Source organism: Leucoraja erinacea, chromosome 6 (genome assembly GCF_028641065.1).
Source record: "Leucoraja erinacea ecotype New England chromosome 6, Leri_hhj_1, whole genome shotgun sequence".
Lineage (NCBI taxonomy): Eukaryota > Metazoa > Chordata > Chondrichthyes > Rajiformes > Rajidae > Leucoraja > Leucoraja erinaceus.
In genome coordinates, this window is record NC_073382.1 from 50,317,760 (window position 1) to 50,338,090 (window position 20,331).

At 44.4% G+C, this 20,331-nt stretch overlaps 1 protein-coding gene across 1 annotated transcript in view; it reads right to left on the minus strand.

Moving 5' to 3' along the window:
• zmym2 (zinc finger, MYM-type 2) overlaps window positions 1-20,331 on the minus strand; it is a 122,984-nt gene that overhangs the window by 96,493 nt on the left and 6,160 nt on the right. Inside the window, exon 2 of the mRNA XM_055636992.1 lies at window positions 1,450-2,550. Within this exon, the coding sequence (XP_055492967.1) occupies window positions 1,450-2,503 (1,054 nt within the window). The 5' untranslated portion in view covers window positions 2,504-2,550. The remainder of the gene's footprint in view (window positions 1-1,449; window positions 2,551-20,331) is intronic.

The window sequence follows — 20,331 nt, forward strand, 5'->3', positions numbered from 1 at the left end:
TGAAAATCAGTATTTTGCTGAGGAAATCAGTATTTTTACGTGGTACCATTTTGCTGAATTTTTTTTTGTTTTTTGTGTGATCATACCCATGTAAGAGTACAAGACTGCATAACTTTGCTACCAATTGACATATCTTCTAAGCACCTTACTTAACAGTGCATTCATTGCCATCTCTTTGTTTACTTCTGATTGAACGGCTGCTTCCTGCTTTTAGCACCGGATGATGATGTAGAAGCCATTTTGGAAGCCTCTCTCTCTCCCCCCTCGCTCATTCTCCCTCCTTCCTCTGTTTCCCTCCCTCTCTCCATCCTTTTTTTCCCCCTCCCTCCCTCTCACCTTCTCCCTCCCCAAACAGTCTGTGACCCATAACGCTGTGGCTTTTACACATAGCGCTATAGCCACAGCGTTATGGGTCACAGACTGTTTGGGGAGGGAGAAGGTGCAATAGCACTTCAGCTGGTAGCGCTATAATTAGAACCCATCGCGCTGTTCGTTTAAATTCCCAAGCGCTAAACTGACAGCGTTGCTTAAACCTCTAGCGAGCCAGGCAGATCAAAGCTTACAAAAATAATCATCCAGATCTTGAAATTTAAAATACTAATAGATTTAATCTGCTATAATTTTTAGTTACAGTATGACTTTTAATATCCTTGCATTTAAGCAGCAAGATGAAACAGAGTTGGGCTGATTTTTTTAAAATCCGTAATTTACAAAGCAAATCCGTACATCCATATTCTTATCGCATTTCCCTACAACTTGGCAGCTCTGTCATTGTACTAACTTCAAAGCAGTCTTATTGTCTCATCATCTGTAACTCGTTTTCACCCAGGCCACAGCTAACAATGGTATGTTACTTTTGTGCATATCTTTGATTCATTTGTTCTATACCACTGTCTATATCTCTCATCTCCCTTTCACCGACTCTCAGTCTGAAGAAGGGTTTCGACCCGAAACGTCACCTATCCCATTTCTTCAAGATGCTATGATCCACTGAGTTATTCCAGGTTTTTGTGTCTATTTCCAGTTTAAACCAACATCCGCAGTTCCTTCCTACATATTCCACAACCAGCATTCAATATCCCACCATTTCCCATCCATCAAATCAACATTTGGGTACAAACCCTAAACAACATTTTAACATTCATATGTTGCCTTTTGCTCCGGAATAGAATATTCGCCCTTTTCTGACCATTACCTGGATTTCCATCTGGCCACATCTTGTAAATATTAGATCTAACCTACAACCCGCAACTATTTACAGATGCAATGAAACCCAGTTGTCTCATCCGTTTGGTTCTGACTTTGAACCTCAAAATATACTTTGAACCTTAGATCTTACTTTAAACTCAGTCAATCATTAACTGCTGAAACAGATGTTTACCAATTCATGGTTTGAGTATTTGTAAGATGTTCATCCATGAGCACACACTTATTTAACAAAGTACTCACCAAGTTTATGTTGTGATGTCAAAAGCATAGACTCTCCATTCAGAAATCCATCTCCAACAGCATCCATAATATTATCAGAGTTAGAAGCTCCCATGCCAGCTTGAAAAGCTTGTTTCTGAACTCCCTCAGCGACACCTTCAAATTTCTGATCTTGAAGCGATGTTACATTGCAAATCATTAAATCTAAATCCATTCCCCCAGAATGCTGCGCTGGTGGTTCATTTATGACTGGCTTTGAACTGGCATCTAAAGTGGTGACACAGGTTATCTGTATCTCAGAGTCAGGCTCAGTACTTATACCATGATTTAATGCTTCCCCTCCATTTGTCGACAAGATATTTTCTCTCCTGGGATTTGAAGGCAATGTTGTGTGCAAAGAATGGCATTCATTCAAGTCAACTTCCTTTGTTCCTGTTCTATCATCCCAATTTAAATTGTTACTCTCCAAACTTGTACTACTGAATAAACTCTGATTATCAACGTACTGGACATCGATATTACGTAAACCAACTTTTTGATTGCCCAAGTCAGATGTTGCAAAATCAATTTCAGTTGGTTCACCAAATCCATTACTTTCATCACACCTCCCAGATGTGCTAATACTGCCAACTTTTCCTTGCTCAGGATTTCCTTCTTCTTCGTCATCAATAATGATGGGCTCCACAGAAGACACAAAATCTTTTCCTATTGGTGGCAGCGATAGGTTCATTTCACTTCCTATAGATTCTGGATTTTCCAACACTGCGAGTGAGACATTACTTTTACTTGTGTGCGAGGTAGAAGAACAATTTATAGATTGGGAAGGTTCAATGAAAACAACATCATCGTCATCTTCACCATCCTTCTGATTCTGGGAACAGGTTATGTTGTCTTCTACTGGCTTCCACCGGGAGTTATCAGAGTTAGCTTTGAGAAGATTGCTCAAACTTTTTGAGCCATCAAAGGTCATGGCTGCATTTGAAACTGCAGTTGACATATTAAGGTCGCCATGCACTCCTCCAGTTGCAAAGTATTTCTGTTGATTAATATAACTGTCTTCCGGCGCTGAAGTCATTTCTACAACTTCTCAATAATTCTCAATGTTCATGTCTCAAGTATCAGCTGCAATAAAAAGAAACGTTAATGTTAATTATATAATGAAAGAAATTATCTATACATTTTAAAATAAAAACAGTTCAGATGACGAAATGTCTTGATTTCTAACCAAAATGTATTGAATGCCTCAAAATATCAATCTATTCATATATCCAATAACATTATGGAATATGTACATTTCCACCAATAACATTTTAATAAATGCTAAGCAACAGTGCTGGAGAACTCAGCAGGTCAGGCTGGATCTATGGAGGGTCCGAAGAAGGGTCTCAACCCAAAACATCACCTATTCCTTCTCTCCAGAGATGCTGCCTGACCCGCTGAGTTACTCCAGCATTTTGTGTCTATCTACGGAGGGAATGGCTGGGCGACGTTTACGGTCGGGTCCCTTCTTCAGGCATTTTTTAAGGGGTCGGGAAGGATTGAAAATTTCACGTATTTAAATATGTTGTTAGGAATATAACAAGTAGTGTGGGAGAAAATTCCATGAGCCATAATTGCCACATACATACTCAAAAGTAGAAATGTAGAAAGTTACAGTGTGTAAAATAGATATTACGAGCTTTGTAGTCTCCTTGTACCAATCAAACGCCAAATTCAAAATTCTATATTTTGAAAATGGGGAAAGCAAAAAGTAGCATGTTCGCTAGAAAGGCTTATCCTAAAATAATTGATCGGAGGGGTGTGATTTTCAGTCAGGACGTCTGTATCATTCAGTCAGTGAGCTTGCGATCCGGAACCCTTCTCTATTACCCCTCTACATAAAAACAAAGTGTTAATCCCTCTTCAAGGTCTACTAATCCACCCGTAGCTTCAGTTGCAGGTACAGCTGAAGGGATTTGGTGCTCGGGCGACGCTATGAGTTTACATGAATTTTAAAAATCCGATACGTTTAAATCGTTCAAAAGCTAGAACCACGTGATAAATAACATTAAATAAAACTGAAGCAAATAAAGGCAAACAAAAGAACTAACCTTGAAGGAGAGAGAGAAAACACACATAAACTTATTTAAAAAAAATTAATATAACATCCCCAAATGACAGGTACAAATTACTAAATAACGTGGGTGAACAAAAATGCTGGAGAAACTCAGTGGGTGAGATGCTGCCTCACCCACTGAGTTTCTCCAGCATTTTTGTCTACCTTTGATTGTTCCAGCATTTGCAGTTCCTTCTTCAAATAACGTGGATGAATGACTGTACCTGCACAGCAGGAAGAAGCCCGTGCTCGTGGTCCGGAGCCCTTAATGACAGTAAGTTTTATGAAATTCTCCCGTGAATTTTATTCAAAGGAACTCGGCATCATTAATACTTGGTCAAAACACAATTATATTGACTGAGGAATGCAGATCGATGTATTGGTAACACGTTGTATAACTACGTGTTAACTACTGGCTGTTAACAAGTACTAACAGTGGCAGTTAACAAATCGATTTTGTCTCAGTTGAATCAAGTGATAAACGACTCCAATCTTTCTGCAGTACTCATTAAACCCGAGCTTTTTAAAAATATAAAATTCCAAGGCGATTTTGCTGCAACACGGCCGGTGCAGCGGGGACTCATTGTAACGATTATCCATGGTCTTTAAAAAAAAAATCCGTATTTAACAACGCAAATTTGTATTTCCGTATTCGTACCGCATTTCCATACGAAATACGGAAAAAACGTACTACTTGGCAGCTATGCTGTGGTGGATGTTTATGATAACTTTTATATAGTTGTGTGTCTTGTTGCTTATTTTTTCAAATGGCTGTATGGTAATTCGCATAACACCATACCTTAAATACGTGACAATAAAAGACCTTTGAAACCTTTGAATAAAAATGAACTAAACCAGCAGGTGCAGCAAAACCTTTACAACTGGCCAATGTAAACCAATACTACTTTAACAAATTGACACTAGGACAAAGGTAAAACCTGTGCGATGACAGATGGGGGAAAAAGGAGTAAGGGGCCTTTACGTTTCGCATTTTAGATTATTTGAACAAATAATCTGAAAATCATGGTATTATGGTGGTATTTCAATAATGTGGAAAAAAGTTAGGGTGGAACCAACGCATGTTTACAGATGCTCAACATTTGTACAGGTTTATGCCTTGCCAGACCCTTACACCCACCCCTCCCTGCCTTCCAAAGTAGGATAACAAGTAGAAGTTATACGTCTACTTTCTGGTTATTTTCAGAACTGAAAAAAAGCAGCAAGAGAGGAGTCACTCGTATACCATCAGGTTTGGTAGCACTAGTTTATTTGTGAAAACATCACTTATTTATTTCTATAAGATCACAATTTGAGAAAATGACTGTAAATTAGGCCCATTCTTAGTCACGTGTGTGATCAAAAAGATGAAAGATTGTGGAATACATCTCTAATTCTGTAAGAATTACAGGTATATTGTGCTGTCTATCTGTCTGTCTGTCTGTGTCTATCTATCTATGCGTTTTTAGAATTTTGCAAAAACACTAAGCGGTAACGATTACATTTTTACATATTCTAATTCACATTTTCCCCTCTAAGCAGTGACCAGTTTCACTGAAGATTTTATGCTTTATTTCTCAACTTATTGCTGATTAAAGTTATTAAAAAAAACCTCCCTTTTAAAACGACCAGCCTCCGCTGATGACATCACAATGAAGTGGGTGGGCATGATGGCTCGGCTCAGAGCCTGTTTCACACACAGAATATTCCACAAACTTTGAGTGACATCACACCCCCCACCCCCCCCCGGATTATTCCCCCCCCCCCCCCCCCGGGTTATTCACATCTCCCGCTCCCCTCCACCCCCCCCTCCCCCCCCCCCCCTTGCCAACATCCTCCCTCCCTCTATGCCCTCCCATCCCTCTCTGCCCCCCTCCCCCCCCTCAACCTCTCACTCTCTACCCCCATCCCTAGCCGCACCTGCGCATTTAGGGGCTATGTGTGAGTGCATAGGTAGGGGGATGGGGAAACGGTGAGAATATTAATGTAATATCAAGGGGAGGAGGGTCAGTGTGTGTGGGGGGTGGTTAGTGCGTGTGCGTGTGTGTGTGTGACGCCGCAGGCCGTCCCCCCCCCACGACCCAACGGGTCCCACTTGGTTTATCATCATCATATACTTATTAAAAGTCTGATCTTGTATGTGTGTATCTGTATACATATGTGTGTGTGTATATATATGTGGTTGTCTTTACATATTCATAAAACACTACGTGGTACATATTCTGATTGATATTTTTCCCGAGGCCGAGAGCACGTTATTGAAAATGTTATGCTTTATTTCTCGACATTACTGATTAAAGTTTTTAAAAATCGGAAGACTTTGAAGTTAAAACGACCAGCTTTAACTGATGACGTCACAATGGCTCGGCTAGCAGTGATCAGCTTCACTGAAGATTTCATCCTCTATTTCACAAGTTATTTTAAGTCACTGCTGAGGGAGGCAGGGGAGTGTTGGAATCTTACGTTCGGGAACGGGTGAAGTTGCATTGGGGGAACGGCTGAGTGGTGGAATATTGCGTTGGGAGACCACACTGTTGGGGGAGCAGACATATTCTGGTTCACATTTTTCATTAAAATCATTCCTGTCAGCTTCCAACACACTTCAATACAATGTTGCGGCACAGGAACACTCGGAACTTGTCACCTCACTTGAGGATGATGGGCAAATTGCTATTGCAACACGCAGGGGAAGTTCAGTAGGAATTTATTTTGAAGCCCACTGCTGAGGGAGGCAGGGGAGTGCTGGAATCTGACGTTGGGGAATGGCTTGAGATGGAGGACCATGCCTCCCGTGGGGGCTACAGATAGGGAACGGTTGCGTTGGGGGAGTGCACATGGTCTGGTAATATACTAAAACTCTTATCTTGTACGTGTGTATTTGTGTGTGTCTTTGTATTTTTCCCAAAACACTACGTGGTAACGATAAGATTTTTACATTGCTGATTCAATTTTTCCCCTCTAGGCAGTGACCAGCTTCATTGAAGATTTTATGCTTTATTTCTCGACTTATTGCTGATTAAAGTTATTTTAAAAAACCTCCCTTTTAAAACGACCAGCTTCCACTCATGATGTCACAATGAGGTGGGCGGGTACGATGGCTCGGAGCCCGTTTCACACACAGAATATTTCTCGAACTTCGAATGACGTCACACCCCCCGGGTTATTCAAACCACCCCCGGGTTATTCAAAATCCCGCCCTCTGGGTTATTCACACACCTCCCCCCCGGGTTATTCACACTCCCCCACACCCTCTTCCCCCCGGCTGGGCTTTTACACGGCCATCAAGGAGGCTTCGACACCACAGCGGTGAGGCCTGTCCGGCTTCTGCCGCGACGCCCCGGCTGAGGTTTTACGTGGCCTTCAAGGAGGTATCGAGACCGCAACAGTGAGGCCTGTCCAGCAGGGGTCTTCTCCGCGCTAGCTGTGGCCCCCCAGCTCAAAAAGGCAACCAACAGTTGTCGACCCACCTCCCTGGGTTATTCGTACTCTCCCCCCCCCCCCCGGTATTCACACCCCCCGCACCACCTCGAAAAGGCAGCCAACACCACTCCCCCACTACACCCGCGCCTGCACAGTTGGGGGCTATGCGTGAGTGGATAGGGCGAAGGATGGGGAAAAGCAGCGATTGAATAATATTAATATATCAAAGGGGGGGTTAATGTGTGTGTGGGGTGGCTAGTGTGTGTGTGTGTGCGTGGGCGTGATGCCGCCCCCTCCCCCCCCCGCACATTGACGGGACCAGACGGGACTCAATTGGTCCCACTTAGTCTAGTATAACTTTAAAACTCTCATCTTGTGTGTGCCTTTATATTTTCGCCAAAACGCTACACGGTAACGATAAATTTTTTACATATTATGGCTCACATTTCCCCCCTCTAAGCAGTGAGAGCTTCCCTTAAGATTTGATGCATTATTTCACGACTTATTGGAGATTAAAATTTAAAAAAGACAAAACTGCCGTTTAAGCTTCGACTGATGACGTCACAATGAGGAGGGCGGCAACGATGGCTCGCGTCGGCACCCGTTTCACACACAGAATATTCCACGAGCTTCGAGTGACGTCAGGAGAGGGCCGCATTTAAATCAACGTCCACCTTTTCCGACCCTGGCTTCTACCACAGACGCCCCCGGCTGGGGTTTTACGCATCCATCAAGGAGGCATTGCGACGATGGAGCCGGGGGCATTGCAACAGTGGGGCGTCACGTCGGCGGGGTCTGGGCCTGTCAGTTAGCCTGGTTGGAGTTGAGCTGGGATTGCCGCTTCTTCTCCACGCTAGTTGTGGGCCTGGGGACGCTGGAGTCGCCGGCCTGCGCAGTTTGGGCCTTTCCAGAATTTCATTTCAGAAGATCGCCATCTTCCCCCCCTCATCATAACGGCAAAGTGACGTCTCCACGGGTAGGTTTCCTGCTTTAATTCCTGCCACCCCGGGCCCTGGGCTGGTGTTCCCTGCCTCAAGCCGTCCCCCTCCCCTGGCTGCAGGACGCTCCCACTCCCGACAGCCCCCGCCTCAAGCTGCCCCCTCCCCCAGCTGCCCCCCGACAGCTCCCGCCTCAAGCCGTCTCCCTAATATGGCTGCAGGGACTCTCTTTCCGCCCGCCCGCCCCCCCCCCCCCCCCCCGCCCCCCTCCGCCCTGACAGCACCCGCCTCAAGCCAGCAATCTTGAGATCCTAGGGAGGTGAGGAGGGAAAGTGGGGGGATTGAGGGAGAGGAGAAAGGGAGAGTGGGGGAATAGAGGGAGAGGAGGTAGGGAGTGGGGAATACCTGGTGAGGAGGGAGAGTGGGGGGGATTGAGGTAGAGAAGGGGAAGGGAGGGAGAGGGGGAAAGCGGGGGAAGTGAGGAATAAGAGTGGCGGAGGGCGAATAGTAGGGGAAGAAGTGAGTGGGGAATAGAGGGTAGTCGGGATAGTGGGATAGCGACGGGAGAGGAGTTATGGAGGGGGAGACTGAAGGTAGGGGAAAGGATAGCTGAGGGAGGTTTTGAGGATGGGGAGGAGAGGGGAGAGAAGAGGGAAGATGAAGAGGAGTGCTGGGTGATGAGGGGAAATGAGCTGCGCCTACGCAGTTGGGGGCTATGCGTGAGCGGTGGAATATTGCGTTGGAGGAACGTGTTGCGTTGGGGGAACGGGTGATTGGTGGAATATTGCATTGGGGGAGTTGCACTTAGTCTAGTATATTTTTAAATTCTCTTGCAAACTCTTGGAAATGTCCATCATAAAAGTGTCAACCATTTAATTCTGTAGACAATGAAGTGAATGGCAGTTTCCTGGATTGCAGCTGTCCATTGCATTAAATTAACTATTTTGAACTATTCAGTTGAAATTCAAGTTAGGCCCATTCATAAATTTACTAATTGCTGGAATCATACTTCTCTTAACCTATTCACCCAAAACATAAATATAAATGCCAATTTGAATTTAAGTGAATATATAGCTGGTCCTCTCCCACATCAAATCCAGCATACCTGCCTCGCTGGACTCTCATCAATTTGCATACAAGGCAAATAGATCGACAGAGGATGCCCTCTCTCTGGCTCTTCACACTGTCCTGACTCACCTGGATAGAAAGGGCACATTCGTGAGGATGCTCTTCGTTGACTATAGCTTTGCATTCAATACGGTCATCCCCACCAAGCTCACCACCAAACACCACCAGCTAGGCCTTAGCTCGCCGATATGCGATTGGATCCTGAACTTTCTGACGGAGCGACCGCAGGCAGTGAGACTGGGCCTGCACCTGTCCTCCACTATCACCCTGAGCACCGGCACACCACAGGGCTATGTACTAAGCCCCATGCTCTACTCCCTCTTCACTCACGACTGTGTTCCTGCATTCGACACCAACACCATCGTGAAGTTTGCAGACGACACAACAGTGATTGGGCTGATCACCAACAGTGATGAAACAAAATACAGAGCGGAGGTGCAGAACCTGGCGGACTGGTGCGCACGTAACAACTTGTCACTAAACACCTCCAAGACCAAGGAGCTGATTATTGACTTCAGGAGGTCCAATAATGGAGAATATGCCCCAATCTCCATTTATGGGGAAAGTGTGGAGAGAGTGTCCAGCTTTAAGTTTCTGGGCACTCACATTTCAGAGGACCTCACATGGTCCACCAACAACGCTTGGCTGGTCAAGAAGGCACAGCAACGACTGTTCTTCCTGAGAACATTAAAAAAACTGGTCTGCCCCAACAGCTGCTGACAACCTTCCACCGCTGCACCACAGAGAGCATATTAACGTATGGCATCTCTGTGTGGTATCTCAGCTGCACGGAGGCGGAGAGGAGAGCTCTTCAGCGCGTCGTCCAGAGCGCAGAGGATTATTGGGACACAGCTTGGAGGGCTTCTTCCACACACGGTGCCCCAGGAAGGCCGTCAGCATCCATAAAGACTCCTCGCACCCTTGTAATGGACTGTTCGAACTACTTCCCTCCGGCAGACGTTACAAGGCCTTCTACGCCCGAACCTCCAGACTCAGAAACAGCTTCATTCCCAGAGCCAAAGCGGCTCTGAACCGGCCCTGCTGAGTGCCCCCCATCCCCCTGGACTGTCTCGCTCAGATGGTCATGTCACATTTATTTATTTATTTTGACATCGGTTGGAAGCTGCATACCAAATCTCGTTGCACTGATGTGCAATGACAATAAAATATATTATTATTATTATTATTTTTTTAAATCATTTTCGCATTTTCATTGTGTTGCATATATTTTTGCATTTTCATTGCAAAAACATTAGGTGGCTAATCTGTTTTGCATAATAATTGCATCTCAGGTATATTCCAAAATTATGGAGATAAAAAAACTGCAGATCTAGAAATCTGAAAGAAACAACTTCAGGAAGGAGGTAGGAGCATTAATGGAAAGAGAAATTGATGGTTCAGGTGCAGGACCTTGCACCAAAGAGCAAAGATAAAGAGTTTCAGATGTGAAAGCTTAACTCAATTTCTCCTACTACAGATGCTGCCTGATCTGCTATTTGAATAGTTCATGGATTTTATTTCATGGTCCATAGCAAGCTACTGCAATATTTTCTTCAACCACATTGAGCATTTTTTGTTATATAGAACTCCATTCTGTTGGCATCATTTACACAACTTTTTACTGCTCCACAAGGGCCATGCCACCTTCTTAATGACCATGTTTGTTAACTACCAACCTTACTGGATGCTATATTAATTTTCCTTGATTTAATCATTATCTTGTTGATCTGTGCACTGTTTTTGATTTTGACTCCCTATGTTCAATATCATATATGTACACAAGGTATTATTTTATATCACACTTTCAAAATAATTAGTCACAAATAGCTACTACACAAGTCAAGTTTATTTTCCGGTTTTAGAAGCGAAGAAGAATGAAGCCGATGTTGGAAACTGGAACAAGTTTGGTCTTCAAAACTCCAAACTCGCCTGCATGCATTTCCGTTCAGAGTAGTAATATCCAAAAGCATGTAATTTTTTTTCTGATAGGGCTGCGATTTAGTTGCCACTTTGTTAAGAATTTCTCTCTTACTGCTCCTCCCCACACTCAATAATTGACAATATTTTTCATTATCATAGATTTTAAAAGATTACACAGTCCAATCATCAGCAATGTCAAAGTTCTTACAATGGAAGATAAACAGGAATAATATGGTTACACATTTTCTCAGAGGGCGGTGGAGGCCGGTTCTCTGGATACTTTCAAGAGAGAGCTAGGTAAAGATAGCGGAGTCAAGGGATATGGGGAGAAGGCAGGAAAGGGGTACTGTTTGGGGATGATCAGCTATGATCAGATTGAATGGCCGTGCTGGCTCGATGGGGTGAATGGCCTACTCCTGCACCTATTGTCTAACATGGATAGGAAAGTTTTAAAGGAATATGGGACAAATGTGAGCCAGAACGACAATTGTAGATGGGGCATCTTGGTGGACAAGGGCATTTAGGGCCGCCGAGTCCGTTTCCATGCTGTATGACACTATGATAATTAAAGAAAAAGAATCCTTAATTTAAAAAGGGTTGGAAAAAAAAAAAAAAAAAAAACACTGGACAGATTCTGGTCAGGCGCTGAAAAAACCATTTCTAAGTTAACTTTAGTTCAAGAAATAAGAATGATCTTTCAAATTCAGGTTTCTGTTGTTCATTACCTGGCTTCATATCAGTGATATTTTTTATCCTGTCTTCCACGGTTTGCTCTTCTACTTTAAGTATTCCTTTCTTTCACAGGTCTACAGGGTCAAGGAACCCATTACCAAGATCTTGCTGTACTTTTCGTGGACACGCAATATACAATTGTACAAAAGCAAAAGGAAGAAAAAGGCAGTAAAGCTTACTCAGCTGAACCCACATTAAATAATAAGAATCTTGTGGCGCTATTTTGTCATCAAGCCACTTGTCTCCCGAAACTTCGATGGTCGGGTTCGAACTCTCACGTGGACCGGGCGTGATCTGGGCCGACCAATCACGCAGTCAGGGGGGGCGGACCGTTAGGCGGTTGGAACTCGATGGAGTTGGTAGTTGGAGTTGGAATTTGAAGGATTGGCTGTTGGAGTTGGAATTCGAAGGATTGGCTGTTGGAGTTGGAATTCGAAGGATTGGCAGTTGGAGTTGAACTCGCGCGCGTGAGCGACGGGGCTGTATTGGTTAATTATGAAACGGAGTGTTTACCAATGTGTGGACCTCTTCAGTGGTGACCCTGGCATGATTCTCGCCATACGCCACTGCAAAGGCCTTACGAGGGACATTTCCAGGTGCTGCAACACGGCACCTCGACTTTCGTCATCAATAGAGCCATGATTTTGCCATGAATGCCTTTTTAAAAATTATTTCACTACGATAATGCCCTTTTCACTATCGAGTGCCTAAATCAGACTTTTTTCGCCGTTTTGCTAAAAGATCGTGCTATTTTTCTCTAGTTGTACCGTGATCACAATGATATTTTCTATGTTAACACGTTAATATTAATGTTATTATTAACGTGTTAACATAGTATAACTTACAAGAAAACGTCCACCACCGGAATGAAACCGAAGGCGCCACCATCGCTCATTCATTCGTTCGTGTCACTGCCCGCTGGTTCAGTCTTCTCCAAGATCTATTTTAGAAAGAACTGCAGATGCTGGAAAAATCAAAGGTAGACAAAAAATGCTGGAGAAACTCAGCGAGTGAGGCAGAATATATGGATAGAAGGAATAGGCGACATTTTGGGTTGAGACCCTTCTTCAGACCGATGTGGGGGGGGGGGAGATGGGCGGGAAGAAAGGAAAGGCGGCGACAGTAGGACTAGAAGGAGAGCTGGGAAGGGGGAGGGGGAAGAGGAAGACGACAAGGGCTATCTAAAATTAGAGAAGTCAATGTTGATATTGCTGGGGTGTAGACTACCCAGGTGAAATACCCAAGCTTCTCTCTTCACTACATTTATTGCTGGTTCCAGTTGCAAATCTGAGTTTGAGTGATCTGTGCAAGGCATTCATTGATGCTGGAATTCCACTGTGGAAATTGGAAAACAAACCTCTCAGAGGATTTTTTTAGAGAAATACACAGAGGAACATAGACCAAGCGAGTCATCATTACGGAAAAATTATGTTTACAGCAACTTCAATATTGTTGCGCAGAAAATTAGAGATAAGATTGCATGCAACAAAATATGGATCTCAATAGTCGAGACAACTGATGTTGTGGGGAGTTATGTTGCCAATATGGTCATCGGTACACTGGAGGCAGGTCAACCATCAAAGGAGTCCATCAAAGGAACCATCAAATTGACCGTAAGTATTGGAGGAGTCAAACAGCTCAACTATTGCTCAATTGTTTACATCCTCGCTTGCTGTACTTTGGCCAGGAGGTATAAAACACGAGAATGTTCTTCTGTTCGTGACTTAAAAGTTTTATTCCCCAAAATGTTGCATTTGACATGCTTCGCTCAAGGACTTCTTGGCAGTTCTGCTACAGTACCTATTTCAATGGTCTCTGTGTGTATTCAAATTAAAGTACTTGTTATGATATATAATGACTGTATCATAAGTACTTTGCACATGGTGTCAGAAGTGGGATTTCAGTTTGACTTATGGCTGTTCTTTACAAGCCTTTTCATATTCTCAGACATGGCTGGTTTCAGAAAACATGACCCACTCGTTTTTGATAGCAGAATCGGACAGCGGTGGGAAACCATTGAGCGACAGAAGGATTTGTTCATTGCTTCAACTTCTCATGACACGCCGGCAATGGTCCGTGCAAGCATGCTCCTTCTCCTCACAGGAGAGGAAGCTTACGAACGAGCACAACAGTTTGTGTATGCTGAGGCAATAACTCATCACCCTGCCGATGGTGGAGCACCGATCGTGACCCCGGCTGAGTTGCCGGATGAACCAGAGTGTCTCAAGAGAAAGTTGTGTGACCCTCAAGCTAATCCACTCATCTGTGATTTTTTTTCTCAAGATACAAGAATGAGGACAAAACTATTAAATCGTTTGTTTGTGCTATAAAGAAGGCTGCAGGAATTTGCAGATTTGGCAATCTCAAAGATGAATTCATTAGAGAACGGTTGGTATGTGGTCTTTTTAATGACAAGCTCAGAAGAAAGCTTGTCCGCGATCCTACAATAACTCTGGAAGAGATATCGCAATCTGTGAGACTTATGAGCGGGATTCGCAATGCCCAAACGCTCACTCAAGCACAACATTCCAACGTGGGGGTTTATTGTACACATTAGAGTATAGAGGTTGATAGCATGCTAGCTCCGTTTCCAAGGCAACGAAGGCAGCAGCAGATGGCACTCCAAGGTCAGCTTGGGAGCACTCACTTATTTCCCAGTCAACCCGGGCAAGAATTAACAAGGCAGAGACAGCTTAATTATCCTGCAGCTTGTTTTATTCAAGAATGTAATAACTGTGGCGGGGGGCGCTTGGCTAAGAGAGAGAAGTGCCCTGCCTTTTGTCAAGTTTGCCATGGTTGTAAGAGGTGAAACCATTTCTGGAGATGTTGCAGATCCCGACCTAACCGAGAGCAGACAAAACAGCCAATAAATTTTCTGCAGGCTGAGCCACTGTCAGATTTGTCCGATAGCAGCATGGACAAGAGGCCAAAGGTCGATGGAATAGTTCTGCAGTGTGCCTGCACAAAATGTGCAGAATAGTGAGCCAATGGCCACTGTACCAGTAAACAATAAAATGATCGAGATGAAAATAGACCCTGGAGCGCAATGCAATGTTCTGTCTCGGGAACAGTTCAATCGTCTGAGGAACACAGAGCTATTAAAACCGACCAATGTTACTCTTCTTGCATATGGCGGAAGCGAGGTCAATACGGTCAGTATTGTGAAGCTGCAGTGCTACTTAGGGGATCAACCATACGGGTTGCGATTCTATGTCGTCGACCGCAATGTTATTCCACTTTCCACTGCAAAGATATGGGACTGGTTACCATCAGCGAGGCTGTGCATCAACGAACTCCAGTTCCGGATTCCACACAGCGTATTCTCATGGATCACCACAATCTTTTCACTGAAGAACTTGGCAAGCTACCAATAACTTACTCTATCTCTTTAGACCCGAAGTTCGTTCTGCTCAGAGTGTAGCTATGACCATGACCACGTCAAAGCCGAACTGGACAGGATGGTGGCATTGAGAGTTATCAAGCCTGTGTCAGAACTCACAGACAGGGTGTCCTCGATGGTGGCTGCTACAAAGAAGAATAAACAGGAAATTCTAACATGTATTCATCCGAGGGACCTGAACACCACACTTCAAAGGCCCCATCACCCCATGCGTATCATGGATGAGGTAGCTGCCCACATGGGTAAGCCAACGGTATTCTCTGTATTAGACACCAAGAGCTCCTTCTGGCAGATTCACCTGGATCATGCATCATCTATGCGTACCACCTTTAGCATTGCTTTCAGCCGCTACAGATTTCTGATCATGCCGTTTGGCATCAGTTCAGCCAGTGAGGTGTTTCAGCGCTCCATGGAGCAACTGTTTGACGGATACCCTTGTGCTATCATCGTGGACGATATCATTGTTAGAAAGACATGGAACAACATGATGCCAACTTGAAGAAAGTACTCGAGCGTGCCAGGGAAGTGAACTTAAAACTGAATCCCCAAAAATGTCAGTTCTGTGTTAACCAGGTGAGCTACGTGGGACATATTTTCATGGCTGATGGTCTCAAGGCGGATCCTTCCAAGACTGTGGCTATTAGCGAAATGCCTACACCCACTGATGTTGCAGGCCTGCAGAGATTTCTGGGCATGGTTAATTACCCCAGAAAATTTGCTCCTAACTTCAGCGAGATCTCAGCTCCCTTGCAGCAGTTTATTCACAAGGACACAAGGAAGTGATCCCAGCTTCACTCCAACAGAAGTACTTTGACACCGTACACAGAGGTCATCCTGATTCTGAAGCTACGGTGCAACGAGCAAAGAACATGTTTTTCTGGCCTGCCATGTCAAATTATATACACCTGAGGGTGCCAGTCCTGCACTGTGTGCAAAAGCATGGCTCAACATCAACAGAAAGAGCCCCTTTTGCAACACCCGGTTACTGACTTGCTGTGGTCTATGGTGGCTACTGCCATTTTCAACTGGTGTAGCAACCAATACTTGTTCCTGGTTGACTCTTACTCCGGGTGGTTTGAGATCGATCTGCTCCCCACAGCTTCCGCTGCAGCAGTCGTCAAGGAACTTGCGAGACATTTTTCGGTCCATGGGGTACCTCATACCCTCTGCCAGTAAATGAGCCGGTGCCATTATGGCAGGTTCAGTATGATTATGCAGATGACCCAGATTATGTGTTATGGACAGAGGATGGAAATGACTATCTGAATGAAGGACACGTGACAGCACATGGTGAGCAGTTCTGCAATCAGAACTATGTTTCTGTACCTGCAAAAGGACTGACCATGGGGCTGGTGTCAATGACAAGACCCCTGTAAAGCCTGTCGACAAATCCCCATGCAAAACCTGTGCTGGTTGAGTCGTCGCCTGTTAAGAAACTCCCGATGGAGGCCGTGTGCCTATGGCAACATCTCCTGAGGGGCACAGCTAAAGGCCTGTACCATACACGTGCAGGCTAGTCAGCAAGCCTGTGGCTAGATACGGGGACTATGTCTAGATGCAGATCTTGAACTCTAACTATAACCGATGTTACTTATCAAGTCAAGTCAATTCGTCACATACGAGATGTGCAGTGAAATAAAAAGTGGCAATGCTTGCGGATTGTGCATAAAAACCCCCCAAAAAAACAGAATCACATATTACATATTTGCGGGAGGGAAAAAAAAGAAAACAGCAATTCTAAAAAGACACCACACAACAGTAAATTGGTACAGTAACGTTAATCCCTGGTGAGATAGGAGTTTACAGTCCTAATGGCCTCTGGGAAGAAACTCCTTCTCATCCTCTCCTTTTTCACAGCATGGCAACGGAGGCGTTTGCCTGACCGTAGCAGCTGGAACAGTCTGTTGCTGGTGCGGAAGGGGTCTCCCATGATCTTGTTGGCTCTGGAGTTGCACCTTCTGATGTATAGTTCCTGCAGGGGGGTGAGTGTAGTTCCCATAGTGCGTTCGGCCGAATGCACTACTCTCTGCAGAGCCTTGTCCTGGGCAGAGCAGTTCCCAAACCAAATTGTGATGTTTCCGGACAAGATGCTTTCCACAGCCGCTGAGTAGAAGCACTGGAGGATCCTCAGAGACACTCTGAATTTCCTCAATTGCTGGCAGTATATCCTCCATTGCTTTACTGTTGATGAGTTAATATTTATACCTTTATATTCATATTACTCCGGCATGCTTTATGTTTGCCCCCTTGGGCAAAAGCCCAAGAAGGGGGATGTAGATGAAACAATATTGCTGATTTGATCCATCTGGTTTTGCTGTTGATGACGTGATCCGTAATCCATGTCAGGTTTTCCACACCACCACCCTGTGACATGCGGGCAGCCATGATGCTTTTTAGTTTTACCTTGCGATTCCGAGCCTACAGTACTCATTTCGATGGTCTCTATGTATTCAAATTAAAGTACTCGTTATGATCTATAATGACTTATCATGTACTTTGCACAAAGCTTACAGCCTTCTGTAGCAAAGTCCACAGATTTACCACCCTCTGACTAAAGGAATTCCTCCTCATCTTCTTCCTAAAAGAACGTCTTTTAATTCTGAGGCTACGACCTCTAGTCCTAGACTCCCACGAGTGAAAACATCCCCTCCACATCCACTCTATCCAAGCTTCTCACTATTCCGTGCTTCAATTCACTGGGGGGGGGGGAGATGTATTCATTCATCCCCCCCAGTGCCGACAAACGCTCAACATAGGATAACCTCCTCATTCCTGGGATCATTCTGGTAAACCTCCTCTAGACCCTCTACAGAGGCAGCACAACCTTCCTCAGATATGGTGCCTGCAATTAAATAAAAAAAATAGCCACTTCAAAGTCACTTTTTTTTAAATGGAATTTTAACCCATAATTAAAATCATGTTCCTGGTTTTTTTCTTAATTTTGAAATTATTTTTAATGAATAATAATGAATGTTTATTGGCCGAGTATATTCACATTCAAGGAATTTGCCTTGGTTTATTAAACTCAATTGGAGATTGATAAATTTCTGATGGAGAAATAACAGTTGGAATTTTTCAAAGAGCTGAAGCACTTGTGGGAACTGGAGAGAAACTAACATTCATGCCTTTCGCTTGGATGTAAACATAGTAAAATATGAGAAGTAATGCAAATGTACAACACATGGAATTTAGATGTTGGAGCTAAATATGATTGATTAAAAAAAAAAAACAGCATGGAAACATGCTCTTTGGCCAACTAAGTCCACATCTAGTATTGATCATTAACACAAAATGCTGGAGTAACTCAGCAGGACTGGCAGCATCTCTGGAGAGAGGGAATGGGTAATGTTTTGGGTCGAGACTCTTCTTCAGACTAGTTTAGAACACAAAGTGCTGGAGAAACTCAGCGGATCAGGCAGCATCTCTGATGGATGCGACCATGTGGGGTTGCGGATCGGGACCCTTTTTCAGAATGATTGTAGTGGGAGAGAGAGCTAGAAAAGATGGACCAAGCTAAGCAAGCGATAGATGATACAGGCGAGGCTTTTGTTTTGATTGAACAATTGGATAAAAAGGGGCTAAAAGGAGACAAAAAGGATGTTGATGAGGACAAAAGAGTGAAATGTGAAGCCTGAGGGAGGGATTGAAGTGGAAGGGGACAAGATGGTGAGAGAATGGACGCACCAGGTTCAGGTGAGCCCCGACTCACAACATCACCTATTCATATCCTCTACAGATGCCAAAAACAAGGAACAGCAAATGCTGGCATATGTTTTCCAGAGACGCTGCTTGATCTACTGAGTTATTGCAGCATTTTGTTTTCTATGCAAGATTCCAGCATCTGCAGTTCACTGTGACTGCTGTTCACATTAGTTCAAAAATGTTTGCACTTTCCCCAAACACTTCCTCCACACCAAGGCCAATTAACCCACAAACTACCACATCTTTGGGAATTGAGGAAAAACTGAGGCACCCTGAAGAAACCCACGTGGTCATGGGGAGAACGTGCAAACACGACTAAGGTCGGCATTGAACCCGAGTCTCTGGCTCTGTGAAGCAGCAGCTCTACCAGCTGTGCCACTCTATGGGTTAAATAAAACAATGCAACAATATTTAAGCCAAGTCAATTCGTCAAGAGAGTTTATTGTCATGTGTCCCAGATAGGACAATAAAATTCTTGCTAGCTGCAGCACAACAGAATATAGTAAGCAAAAATACAGGACAGTTCAGTGTGTCTATATAGCATAGACCATATATATACGCTTAAATAAACAGATGAAATGCAATAGGCTGTTATAGTTCAGAGTTTGTTTGATGACGAGTTTAATAGCCTGATGCGGAGAGATTAGTGTGTGACCGGGGTGGTGTGGGTCCTTGATGATTCTAGCAGCCTTTAAAGGCAGCGACGGTGATAGATCCCTTCGATGGTGAGGAGGTCAGAGCCGATGATGGACTGGGCAGTGGTCACAACTTTCTGCATTCTTCCCCGTTTCTGGACGCTCAAGTAGACGAACCAAGCCACAATGCAACCAGTCAGCATGTTCTCTACTGTGCACCTGTAGAGGTTTGAGAGTCCTCTTTGACATACCGCTCGCCGTAATCTTCTCAGGAAGTAAAGGCACTGATGTGCTTTCTTTATAATTGCATCAGTGTGCTGGGACGAGGAAAGATCTTTGGAAATACGCATGCCCAGGAAGTTCTTCACCCTTTCCACCATCGTCCCGTTGATATAAAACTGGATTGTGGGTCCCTATCCTACCCCTTCCAATGTCCACAATCAGTTCCTTGGTTTTGCTGGTGTTGAGAGCCAGGTTATTGCGCTGGCACCTTTTGGTCAATCGGTCGATCTCACTTCTATGATTCAGTGATTTGTCCCACAACAGTGGTGTCGTTGGCGAACTTGATGATGGAGTTCGCACTGTGTCCGGCTACGCAGTCATGAGTATAGAGTGAGTAAAGCAGGGGGCTGAGCACGCAGCCTTAAGGTGCTCCCATGCTGATTGTTATCGAGGATGACACATTTTCACCAATATGGACAGATTGGTCTGTGGATGAGGAAGTCGAGGATCCAATTGCAGAGGGATGTGCAGAGACCCAGAACTGAGAGCTTGGAACCAGCTTGGAGGGGATGATCGTATTAAACGCCGAGCTGTAGTCAATGAATAACAGCCTCACATATGAGTTTTTGTTGTCCAAGTGGCCCAGAGCGGAGTGGAGAGCCAGTGAGATCGCATCCACCGTTGATATGTTGTGGCGGTAAGCGAACTGCAGTG